This window comes from Colius striatus, chromosome 10 (assembly GCF_028858725.1).
Source record: "Colius striatus isolate bColStr4 chromosome 10, bColStr4.1.hap1, whole genome shotgun sequence".
Classification (NCBI taxonomy): Eukaryota; Metazoa; Chordata; class Aves; order Coliiformes; family Coliidae; genus Colius; species Colius striatus.
Window position 1 is genome coordinate 4,742,338 of NC_084768.1, and position 12,649 is coordinate 4,754,986.

At 48.5% G+C, this 12,649-nt stretch overlaps 1 protein-coding gene across 1 annotated transcript; it reads left to right on the forward strand.

Annotated features, from left to right (window-relative positions):
- Positions 1-1,053: 1,053 nt before the first annotated feature.
- On the forward strand, positions 1,054-3,662 carry CCN1 (cellular communication network factor 1). Its single transcript, XM_062003483.1, has 5 exons — positions 1,054-1,228; positions 1,355-1,571; positions 1,915-2,262; positions 2,406-2,608; positions 2,718-3,662. The coding sequence occupies exons 1-5, from the start codon at positions 1,169-1,171 to the stop codon at positions 3,015-3,017; spliced, it is 1,128 nt and encodes a 375-aa protein (XP_061859467.1). The 5' UTR covers positions 1,054-1,168; the 3' UTR covers positions 3,018-3,662.
- The last annotated feature ends 8,987 nt before the right edge of the window (positions 3,663-12,649 follow it).

Below are 12,649 nucleotides of genomic sequence, written 5' to 3' on the forward strand. Positions count from 1 at the left end.
CAACAGAAGCTTAAACTCTCCTCCCCAAACCCAAATCTTAAACTTCCAACAAGGAAATACTGTTCGAGGACGCCCAACTTGAGCGGGGGCCACTAAACCCGGTGAAAATCAGCCAGGCTGGGTGCTGCGGTGCCCGGGATGCCGTGCGGGGCCAGGGATGCCGTGCTAGCCCGGGATGCCGTGCGGTACCAGGGATGCCGTGCTAGCCCGGGATGCCATGAGGGGCCATGGATACTGTGCTAGCCCGGGATGCCGTGCGGTACCAGGGATGCCGTGCTAGCCCGGGATGCCGTGCGGTACCAGGGATGCCGTGCTAGCCCGGGATGCCATGCGGGGACAGGGATACCGTGCTAGCCCGGGATGCCGTGTGGTACCAGGGATGCAGTGCTAGCCCGGGATGCCGTGCCCGGCCGGGAAGGTGGGCGCTCGGTGCTAGCGCAGGGATTCGCCGCGCTCTGCCGCCACGTGAAACGTTGTGTTTGTCCCTTAAACGGCGGCAGCAACGACAAAACCCCGGGTACCGCCGGGGTGCCCTGTGGAACGCGTAGTGCGTAACGCAGCCCCGCGCGGCAGCCGTGCAGCGGGGAGCCCGGACAGCGCCGCTGGCGCGGTTCCCGCTGGGCACCCCCCGCACAGTCCCAAGCGCAAAACGCTCCTTGTTTTGACATCCTCGTGTTTCGGTGCGTCCCTGAGCATAACGGGGATGAAAACCTCACCCGCGCGCGTAGCGGGGAGAGGCCTCCGCGGCGGGAGGGGCCGTTCCCGCGGTGACACCCCCCCCGCCCCCCCCCTCCCGCCGGGTCCCCGGAGCGCGCGGCGGGGCGCGCGGGGGCGCGCGGGGACCCCCCGCGGCAGAGCCGCCGCCAGCGGCCGCGGTGCCGCGAGACGGGGCGGGGCGGGGCGGCCGCGCCGCGCGCCAGCCGCATTCCTGGGATGCCGCGAGCGCTGGACGCGGCCGCGGCCCGGAACGCGCGACGTCAGCGCCGCGGCGCACGCGGCGGCCCCGCGCCCCATATAAGGCGGTCGCGCCCGCCGCTGCCTCAGACCGCGCCGGCCCCGCTCCCGCCCGCGTCCCTGCCTTCCCTCCTGCCCTCTCTCTGCCGCGGCCGGTGCTGTGCCCCGTTGCCTCGCCGCGCCGCCCCGCGCTCCTGCCTCGCCGGCGTTAGAGATGGGCTCCGCGGGCACCCGTCCCGCTCTCGCGGCCGCTCTCCTCTGCCTAGCCCGCCTGGTGAGTGCCGCCGCTGCGCTCGGGGGTTGCGGGGCGGGGGGAGGCTGGCGGGGAGGCGGTGGGTGGCCGCAGCCCGCTCCGCCGCCGGCACTCACGAGCCGCGCTCTGCTCTGCTCCGCCTCGCAGGCTCTGGGCTCGCCGTGTCCCGCCGTCTGCCAGTGCCCGGCGGCCGTTCCGCAGTGCGCCCCGGGCGTGGGGCTGGTGCCGGACGGCTGCGGCTGCTGCAAGGTCTGCGCCAAGCAGCTGAACGAGGACTGCAGCCGGACGCAACCCTGCGACCACACCAAGGGACTGGAGTGTAACTTCGGCGCCAGCCCCGCCGCGCTGAAGGGCATCTGCAGAGGTAAGCGGCTCGCCCTCCGCCTGCCCCGGGAGAACAAACCCCGGTCCCCGTAGTGCCGAAGTTTAGTAATTTCGAGTCCATGTATGGTTATGCTTTGTTGTTGGTAGCTTGGCAGAAAGGCACATGACTTCAGCAGTCTGGAATGTGATTCAGTATGTCTGGGCTCCGCTAAACGCACATAAGGAAAAGTGATTCCTGACTAACTTATTGTTCTGGCCCCGCGTCTCCGGGGGATTGTAGGGAGCTCCACCGTAAAGCGAATTTAACAGACCAGCAAATGCAGGAGCTTAAAGCAACGATCCGCTCCGCTGACTTTCCCTCTTTTCTCTGTTGATCTCTGCAGCGCAGTCCGAGGGGAGACCGTGTGAATATAACTCCAAAATCTACCAGAACGGCGAAAGCTTCCAGCCGAACTGTAAACACCAGTGTACGTGCATAGATGGAGCTGTGGGCTGCATCCCGCTCTGCCCACAAGAGCTCTCGCTTCCCAACCTGGGCTGTCCCAGCCCCAGGCTGGTCAAAGTCCCCGGGCAGTGCTGCGAAGAGTGGGTCTGCGATGAAAGCAAGGATGCGCTGGATGAGCTGGAAGGCTTCTTCAGCAAAGAGTTTGGTCTGGACGATTCTGAAGGCGAACTAACCAGGAACAACGAGCTAATTGCCATCGTGAAGGGAGGCCTGAAAATGCTGCCTGGTGAGTATCAGCTAGCCTGTGTGACAGTGCCAGTTTAGGGGAGGAGGCGGGAGGATGGCTATGTGACTCCTAAGACCCCCAATGGAAAGAAGGAAACCTGTTGAGAGGGTATGTTTAGGCTAAGCTGACCTTTTCTCTTCCAGTTTTTGGCTCTGAACCACAAAGCCGAGCTTTTGAGAATCCCAAATGCATTGTACAAACAACCTCCTGGTCCCAGTGCTCAAAGACGTGTGGAACTGGCATCTCCACGAGGGTCACCAATGACAACGCCGACTGCAAGCTCATCAAAGAGACCAGGATATGTGAAGTGAGGCCATGTGGCCAGCCTAGCTATGCCTCCCTAAAGGTAAATACAGACTTCTCTGCAGCTCCTCTTCTTTCCAAACTGCCTTGGGTAGAGGGTAAAGGCTGGAGAAGAATCTTGTCCTAATACTATTATTGCCTCTCCTTTACAGAAGGGAAAAAAGTGTACCAAGACTAAGAAGTCCCCGTCGCCGGTGAAGTTCACTTACGCGGGATGCTCCAGCGTGAAGAAGTACCGCCCCAAGTACTGTGGGTCCTGCGTCGATGGCAGGTGCTGCACGCCCCAGCAGACCAGGACTGTCAAGATCCGATTCCGCTGCGACGATGGAGAAACCTTCACCAAGAGCGTCATGATGATCCAGTCCTGCCGCTGCAACTACAACTGCCCCCACGCCAACGAGGCTTATCCCTACTACAGACTGGTCAATGACATCCACAAATTTAGGGACTAACTTGTGTGGGGGTGGGATGCTAAACAGAATTTTGAAGTAACCAGCCACGGAGAAAGGACTTTAATGGAAATGGTGCCTTGCCCATTTGAGGGCAACATTGACACATTACCCGAGTGCACTGTGCAACTGGACACTAATGCAACAGAGATTTAAGCATACTTAAAGCTTCATAGTACTGGAGCAACTCTACTGCTTCTTTTTGGAGCACCTTATCTAATTATGTCCTGTTTTCTGTTTGTAAGTGATCAGATAAATGTTTTGTTCCGGTTATGAAAACTTCTTTCCTCTCCTGTTCAATTTAACACTCTGCTTCTCCCTCTCTCTCCATCTTCTCCCCCTCTTTCCCAACCAAGTTGGAAGTTACATTCCTTCCTGAGGTGGGCACTTGTGGGGTGTTCACAGTGGCAGCTATTGTGTACCAACTGTAGTTTAAAGGCAAACAGAAATCAGTTGTTTTAAAGCTGAGTATTTTATTTATCAAACTGTAGCGTTTTGTTTCTCTTTTGAGTTTGTTGTTGGTTTTTTTTTACCCCTTCCAGCCCCTGTAATACTGGAATAAGTTGTAAATGATTTTAATTTTATATTCAATGAATTAAAAGAATTTATTTATGGAATTAATCATTTAATAAAGAAATATTTACTTAACTACTCCCAGTAGAGCATTCTGATAGGCAACAACTGCAGCAACTGCCCAAGCTTTCTGTGAGAACTGTGGTCTGAAAAGCTCAGATCCTCTGAAAAGTGAAACAAGCTCTACTACAGCTGCAGTGATGGACCAGAAAGCCGAGTCTCATTCTTCAGCCAAATGACGTTTTTTTGAAGCGGTGCGTGCAGTCTGCAACCTGGCTCCAGGAAAGTATACACAGAGAAAGCTTGTTGGCAGTGAAAGCAAATGTTTGATAAGAGAGACTGAAATGTTAATTAGCCTGTCAGATTATTCAAACCGTCCTGGAATTTGCAACAGAAGGTCCTTCATTAGGATGCAGTGCATACAGGGGGCCGTTGAGCACTGGGGTGGAAGTGGTCCTCGGGGGTCTCGCATTTTTTTTTCTGGTGGCTGCTTTTTGCAAATTAATACATTTCAGTGGCAGAAGAATGTTTCCTACAGTCTGCAGGAGGTAGTTTGCTTTCACTAAATTCAAATTAAATGAGCTTGAAGCAATGACTTTTGTTAATCCTAATAACCCAGTGATGAAAAGTAAACATACTGTTAACGGGAGAAGAATGCGAGGAATTTCAAGTACTTCTCCAATGGAGTAAAAGGCAGAGCAGCTAGTCTTTTCTTCACCTCCCCTTCCCACTTTTTAAAATATGTCATTACAGATATGTATGTGGTGGGGGACAGATGACATTTTGCTAACCAAAAGAGTCCTAAGAGAGCTTGCTGGCACGTGCTAAGAAAATGACATCTAATAAAGAAAATTAGCGAGAGTAGGATGTGAGAGAGCAGCATCGAACATTTGTACTGTTCTGCTTAGCATAAACCTGCCACAGTTGTGGTGGTGGTGTTTCTGTGACTGATTAGTTCTCTGGCAATAGATCCTCCCATCATCTTTAGTAAGAAATCTATTTCTCATAAAAAGACAATCCTGAGGTTTTAGGGTCATGAAGGGGTGCCAGGCAGTGTCGTACAGGTAGATGCAGAATGGGGTAAGAGTCAATTCTTTACTAGACTTGGATACTTCAATAAAGTAAACGGCCAAATATCTCAGAAGCTCATCTCTGTCAGCTAATGCTTTGCCTGAGAAATTGCAGCCATCTCCCTTCTGCTCAGTCAAGTTCTCTCCCTGAAGGCATTCAAAACTTGAGCTGTTTTGGTATTCAGCACCTGGCCACCAGTCTCAGCTGTACCTAAACTTGTTTGTACAATATTTGTTGCCAGTGAAAGTGTAGAAGGCAGTGAAGCGCTTTTGCATGGCTTCTGCTCACATTGAGCACTTCACTCCATCAGCCACTCACTGAGAGAGACGTCATCAGGCTTGTGTCTTGGATTATTGTGTGGACAGAGGAAGAGGAATAGGCTGCTCAGACACAGGGGAGCCATGTGCACCTCCATTGCCATTCCCACTGTCCCTCACACTTGAATGACACTCACCTTCAAACCAACGTAAGTAACGGTTCCCAGAAATATTACACCTATGTGTAACTCTACGATACACGTCTGTAACACACACACCATACACAAACAAGAGTGGCCCTTCTGACTCCTGCCTCAAGTGCGGCTCCAGCCAGGCTCTGGATTTTACAACCTGTGTTTTGGGCTCTCCATGTTTCATCAAGTAGATGGGTGCTTCTGTAATCTACTCCCTAGAAAAATCTACTGTTGGGAGAATAAGGGCTGCAGGAGCAGCAAATGCAAACATTAAGAGTCAAATATATTAAATGAAGTTATCCTGCTATAAAGATAGGGAATGAACCACACTGAAATGCAGAGCTGGGATCTCACACTGACTGATCATCACCCATATATTCCTCTCTTTTCACATTTCACAGCTGTGTGGCACAACCATTAAACCCACAATTCCCAATACTGCAAAAGGAATCCACGTCCCTTTTTTTGTGTATCACCTTTGCACGTGCTTTGAGATCTTTGTATTCTGTTGTTCCAGCAGAAAAAGCCTCAAAACACTAGGAATGAATATAGAAATGATTAAAAGCACAGGTCCCTCTAAGTGCCATCAGCTGGCACAGGCCAGGCTAATGAGCACAACTGTCATTTTATTTCTTGTCAAAAACTAAACTATCAATATCCTCCTTCAAGATTAATGCTAAAAGATGAGGTGTTAGGAAGAACAAACAGCCTCTGCTTCAGCCATCCCCCGGCTCCTCTCGATGCCTGCCCCAGGTCCTTCGCCTGCTTATTTTTAAGCTGCTCGGATCTGCCACACCACCCCCCACCCAGCTGTCCTGGTGAAGCGCTGGGGTCACCCGAGGATGGAGCCTGGTGGCACGGGGCACTTTGCTGAATCTGGTGCTGCCGCCAAAAGGAAGATTTGTCAAACTACAGTTTTAGGACCGAAGGAATGTGTAGTCTTGTTTTCAACACACTCACTACAAGGGTTTGACGGTGTCAATCACTATAGTAGCAGGGCCCTCATAAAATCTTTCCTACTAACGAAGGCAATGCAGTGAAGACAAAATTTCAGCTCCCTCAGGTGCTGCATCACAGGGAACAAAAGCAGGAGCATGCAAAAAACAGAGTTCCATGATTACATTAAATCCTGTCTCATGGGATGCTGCTAGCTCACCTTCCTGAATGAGTAGCAGATGGAGGAAACGTTAACATCTTATCCATGGAGGGACAGGCAAGCTATGAACTAACCCTCACTGCGCTGAGCCCAGCCAGGAGAACCTCTGCACTCCATAGACGAGTCAGTGTGGAGCTCACAGCAAAGCAGTCCCCAGCGGGCTGCCCGGCCCCCAGCGCACGCCTCTGGGGACGGGGCCCATCTCCCTAGTGCCAGGGGCTGCTGGAGGCTGCGCAGGAACAGGCAGACGCTGTGGGGCAGTGGGACTGCTGCGGGAGCATTTCCTCTGCTCACACTCCACTGCAGCTGCATGAACACCCCACCGCTCCGAAGGACACAAACAAGAAAGGCTGCAGTGGGCAGCCATTCAGGGCTGGAAGTCAAACGTACCTACCTCCACAGAGGCAGTTAAATGTGTCACACCAGCATGCCCTTCTGGGCTGATGCTGCAGAAGAGCACTTTGGTGCACAAGTGCACCTTAGCTTGCTCCTGTTTAATCAGTGGAACCATTTCTATGCAGTACCCTAAGTGCTTAGCATGGCAAGGCTCAGGAGCTTTATCAGCTGCTCTGCCTCAAGCCTGTTTTTCATGTACATGTGTCCTTGTTTTCATCTTCACAATTTTTTTCTACACATTACTCTGTCACAACTGAACTGCTGTGAGACTTCATGTCTAGAAAACATAAATCCTGTAAAAGAAAACTTCAACCAACAAAATGACACAACAAGCATCTGTCTCCACCATCCTGTAAAGGCAAGAAATTGGACACTATCTAGTACGCTATGATTATTCCCCTCTCCCAAAAAAAGGAGAGCTATGACTTCTACATACACAATTTATATTGGAGAAGATTCTGAAACACCCCACAGCACCATTCACATAAGCAACTTCATCTGTCTTCAAGTTTGTACTTGAAGCTTGTGCTTCAAGTACAAGGTTTGTACTTCAACCACTTACAGCATGGAATGTAGCAACAGTCCAGGAGGAAAAGATTATATGGCATTTTGTAAGGTTTTCATTTACTAGATACAAGAAACCTAAAGGTAGGGTGCACAGCTTTGCTCAGATCAGGCTAGCTAGGACACATGCATGAGCAACTTAACCTCATGATGAATGCTGTTTCAGTAAGAGTGAAGGGCTCCATTACACCTGGCAGTTAAAAAGTCAGCAATATTTTGAAAACACCAGAACAAAAGAGGCCCAGTATATTGTCTGAGTCAAAAGCACAGATCACTCTAAAGCCACGGTTTGCCTGCAGCATCTCAAACTGACCCAGTTAGATCCCAGTTGCCAAAACTGACAAACTCAAGACATGAAAATGTCACAGCTGTGAAACCAGTAAATCCATGAATGTGAACCTAAACAAGGAAAATACACACAACAGAAGCAGATACTGGTGCTGTAGTGGAGCCATCCCATGAAAACCAATATGGATGCCCAAGCATGGCTAGCAGAGACTGGGAAAAAAGGCCAACAAAGACACAATTCAGAGAGTTTAGATATGAACAGCAGCACAGAATGGTAGGGGTTGGAAGGGACCTTTAGAGATCATCCAGTCCAACTCCCTGCTAAAGCAGGTTCACATAGATCAGGTTACACAGGAAGATGTCCAGATGGGTTTTGAAACCTCCAGAGGAGACTCCACACCATCCCCGGGCAGCCTGAGCCAGGGCTCCCTCACTCTTACAGCAGAGAAGTTTTTCCTTAACGTTTAAGTGCAACTTTTTGTCTTCCAGCTGTTACCTTGTCCCCTTGTCCCGTCACTGGGCACTATAGAAAAAAAGTGCCACCCCATCCTCTTGACATACACCTTTTAAATACTTGTGTTAATGAGATCCCCCCTCAGTCTCCTCTTCTCCAGACTAAACAGCCCCAGTTCCTGCAGCCTTTCCTCATAAGGAAGATGCTCCAGTCCCCTGATCACCTTGGTGGCTCTGTGCTGGACTCTCTCCAGAAGTTCTCTTGATGCATCCCAGGCTGCCATTGGCCTTCTTGGCCATGAGGGCACATTGCTGGCTGATTGAAAGTTTATTATCCATCAGGACTGTCAGGTCTCTCTCTCTGCAGAGCTGCTCTCCAGCAGGTCAATCCCCAACCTCTACTGGTGCAGAGGGTTGTTCCTCCCCAGATGCAGGACTCTGCCCTTGTCCTTGTTGATCCTCAGCAGGTTTCTCTCTGCCCAACTCTCCAGCCAGTCGAGATCCCGCTGAATGGCAGCACAGCCTCTGGGGAATCAGCCAGTGCTCCCAGTTTGGTGCCAGCAGGGAACTTGCTGAGGGTCCCTCTGTCCCCTCACCCAGGTGGTCGATGAATATGTTGAACAAGACTGGCCCCAGAACCGATCCCTGTGGAACTCCACTGGCCACAGGCCTCCAACTTGATTCTGTGCCATTGATCCCCACCCTCTGGGCTCTGTCATTCAGCCAGCTCTCCATCCACCTCACTGTGCACTCATCCCAGCCACACTGCCTGAGCTTTCTGATGAGGATGTTATGGGAGACAGTGTCAAAAGCCTTGCTGAAGTCAAGGTAGATGACATCCGCTGCTCTCTCCTCATCTTCTAGCCAGTTAGTTATAACATCACACAAGGCTATCAGGTTGGTCAAGCAGCAGTGATGGGGACTTCTGAGGCAAACTTTTAACACTGCCCCAGCTGCTCTTTTTCCTCAATACCTGTACCTTATTCACCTACTTCACATTTACCTCACTTTGTCACATCCCTACTCCTTAATGCCACTCCTGGCAACGTGGACAAGTTCTGAGGCTGCTACATGGCTCATTAGAAAACCTGGAGGCAAAGTGGAAAGGCAATAGCAGCTTTCACAGTCCCTCTTTTCACCTTCTTGAGGCAGAAACAGGATGACAGGAAGAGAGTGACCATGTTAAAAAACAACCATTTTGCTTTCTCCAACACCTAGAAACATGCAGGGACCAGCCAGCTTCCAGTGTGGTAATTTGTTCTCTAAATCAAGACTCCTTCCTCTCTTGTTTCTATCTCCATCTCTTTGGCAGATTACTTTTAACCCATTCTGATTTCTTATGCAACTCCACAAAGAGCTGTCCCGATGCACCTGATGCAAAAAGAATCCTAAGGCAAAAGGATTAGATAAATATGAGGACTACTGTGGGAGCTAAAAAAATTACATGAAAAAGAATTCCACTGTTTCTATCACTTGCAGGAACCAGTAAGTCTACAAAGACCTCCCTTTGCCCCAAAGGCTGGCAAGGCTCTAGTGGCTTTCCATATTTTATCACTCTGTTGATTCTTCCTGCCAAAAAGCCTACTACAGTAAGATAGCCTGGAAATGCTTTTTGGCAGGAAAAGTTAACAGTGGTAAAATCAGGCCAAGTCAGTGCACCTTTGCTTCCAAACAAACAAAAAGCAGTTACAATGCACCCAGTCAATGAGGGAAAGGAGCTCTTGCAATAAAAACATCATTAGAGCTAAGTCACTGTCCGACAGGTCACCAAGACCCGGTAAGACAGCGTGAGAAGACATTTCTGTTGTCAAATCACAGACAGGCAGCAAAACCACTGCCCTTGTTTTTTTCCTGGATTTACACCTTCTCTGCAATTTCCCTTTCAGTTTCAGTATTTAATTTTGAGTTGTTTTTGCTGCCATTTCTTGTTTGTCTTGCATACATGTGACTTCCTTCCATTTCACCACAAATCTCCACCAAATAAAACCATATGCACTGCCATGGCAACATTTTAATACAAACACAGGGTAATCTTTGTTCACTGAAGTACACAGTTCATTTTTATTTTCTCTTATTAACAGAACCTGCATCTGCATGCAGTTTAACTGAATGTCATAGCAACAACATAAACACACATTCAAGATATTTTTTTCCTTTGGAGGAAGGAAGAATAAATGTTTTCAGGAAAAGGGCATGGGACTTCGGCAAGCACAATGAAATGTTTGTGACCAAATACGGCCTGAAAGTTACGTCATCACTGCTGTGTGTTCCCTCTTCCAAAGCCCTGCTCTTGGAAGGTGTTGTACATTCCCAGTTCCTACAGATGTCAACAGAGAACAGCCGTATGTGGCAGGGCAAGGGCTGGATCACAGCTATGCTTATACACAACACGTAGGTGGGACTTGCTGTCAGCACCACAGTGAACTTAGAAATGTATGGACCTTTTTTAGGCTAGAGTGTGTGCTGTGCATGGTAAAGAGCTCTGCTCCTAATGCGAAAGGAAAGCTGCACTGTTCCACTGGAGCAGCAAAACCTGGCCCAGCACGCCTCTGAGACCTGGTGCCAGACACACACTCAGTGGCATGACCCTCGTTTCCTCTATGGATCAACAATTGCTAATGCTGAGATAAACACAGGAAAAGCCAGAGCTCGGATGTGCTCATTCAAAACTTAGCTGTTAACACTGACAGGGAGTATAGCATTGTTTACCCATGACAACTCACTAACTTGCCTCATACCCCTAGGAAGTTATACAAAAAAGGAAAAGAACCCAGTTCTCACTTAGCTATGCTCTATTTTTGTCCTTTATGGCTTGTGAAAGGGATGACTTCACTACACTTCTAGGTTTTTTTTAAGCAGTGCGTTCATTCAAGACAAGAGCCTTTACTCTTTGCTTTGTAAGCTGATGGTCCTTCAAGCTCAAGCATGCTCTGAGAGTTCATGGTTTGAAACCCTGAAGAGTTTAAACATTAAAAGAAATGCTGGAGCAACAATCCACACAAATAGCTTGTTCCTTCTGTGACAAGTAGTGTAGAGAGGAAAATCAATGCGTAAGCATAGTCAGGCATAAAATCGAGCACTGAACGCCAGCTGGTGCTGAAGGATGAAGATTAAAACATCACAGTTTTCATTCACAGACATCATCTATGCTGAATGAAGGTGGGGTCCTGTAGGGATCCTCATATAATATGATTACAATAGCAAGTTTTCAAAGTGGACAGAACTGATGTCTTCCAGCTCTAGTCTTAAATTTCAAGTGCTTGGCCAGAAATTTGAAAACACGGCTTTTAAAGATGCATTTTCTCTCTTTACTACAAGATGTTCACCTAGGTTAAGTCCCCCAAGAATTAAAAATTTCACCTGCCTGCCTATGGGAATATTAAAACCCACCTGCCTAGCCAAAGAGTGCACAAACTTGATTACCTTATTGTTAGGAAGTTACCTTATTATTAGGAAGAATGACCAGCGTTGCGGGATCTGCAGTGGTCACCAGCCAGCAGTAAGGTTGTGCTTTTAGTCAAAGACCATCATTCTGATTCATTTTTATAAACAAAAAAAAGAGAAAGTCAGCAAAATGGAATAAAATTCTTTAAAGTCCACATTGGCTTCAATTTGATGAATCAACACTGTTCAAAACTAGTGCAACCATCACCAAAACGAAAACAGGTAAACAGTAGCTTGGGAATGAGTGGCAAATGATACCCAAGCCTTTTATTCTCAGTGTGATTGAATTCTGGGAGATGATTCCCAGCTTTATTTGGGAAATTTCAGTTCTAGTAACCACAGCAAAAAAAATATTAAAGAGCATTCCAAAAACCTTCCTTAAGCTGGGAGAAGATTTAAACCTGAAGGACAGATTTAACAACGTTTTGATTTAAAACCAAATCACAGTTTTGACTCAGAAGGAAGCTTAAACTAGATTTACATGAGACAAGAACCACAGGCAAACCCTTTCAGACAATGAAAACCTCCAAGAGTGTAAGAAGGTACCTCAAACTACAAATCTGCCCTCCCCAGCCAAAGATTAATCGCACACACATGCAGATCAACACTAATATTTGCAGCATTAATTTGCACTGCGTGCCATGAATCTTAAATGCCATGCTTTTACTCCAGATGAAACATTTTCTGGCAAATGAACTGTGGCAGTTTTGCTGTCCTGCTCTTTTATCGGTGTTATTATGAATGAGTTCAAGACTGGTTTAAAGTAATTTGTGGCTACCAAGTCAGCGTGCAGGAATCACTGACTAGGAAAAGCTTATTCACTTCCACTGAACTGAAAAAATATGAAAGCAGCACCTATAGCTAGGAATCCTGGTCCTTTAAAAAGGGTTAAAAAAACAAACATTGAAAGAAGAGGTGGGCAGAGGACCAACAATGACTAAAAAAAGAAAATAGAGCACAGGTGGCTACTGCCAAGCAAGAAGAAAAACTTCCCTCTTTTACCACAGGGCTGGAAAATGCACATGGGAAACGCACTGTGAGAAAAAGCAGTATGTGACTACAAAGGTCGGACAGTCTTCCCAAACTTCAGTAGCAAGATGTCACTCTCAACAACTTTTTAATGACAGTTTGTTTGCAAAGGTATGAAAAAAAAACCCAAACCGTCCAAAACTCCGAACATCTCAAAAATCCTCTCCGTGCAGCATGATTGGCAAGGAACTGACAGCCTGGAGCCTGGAA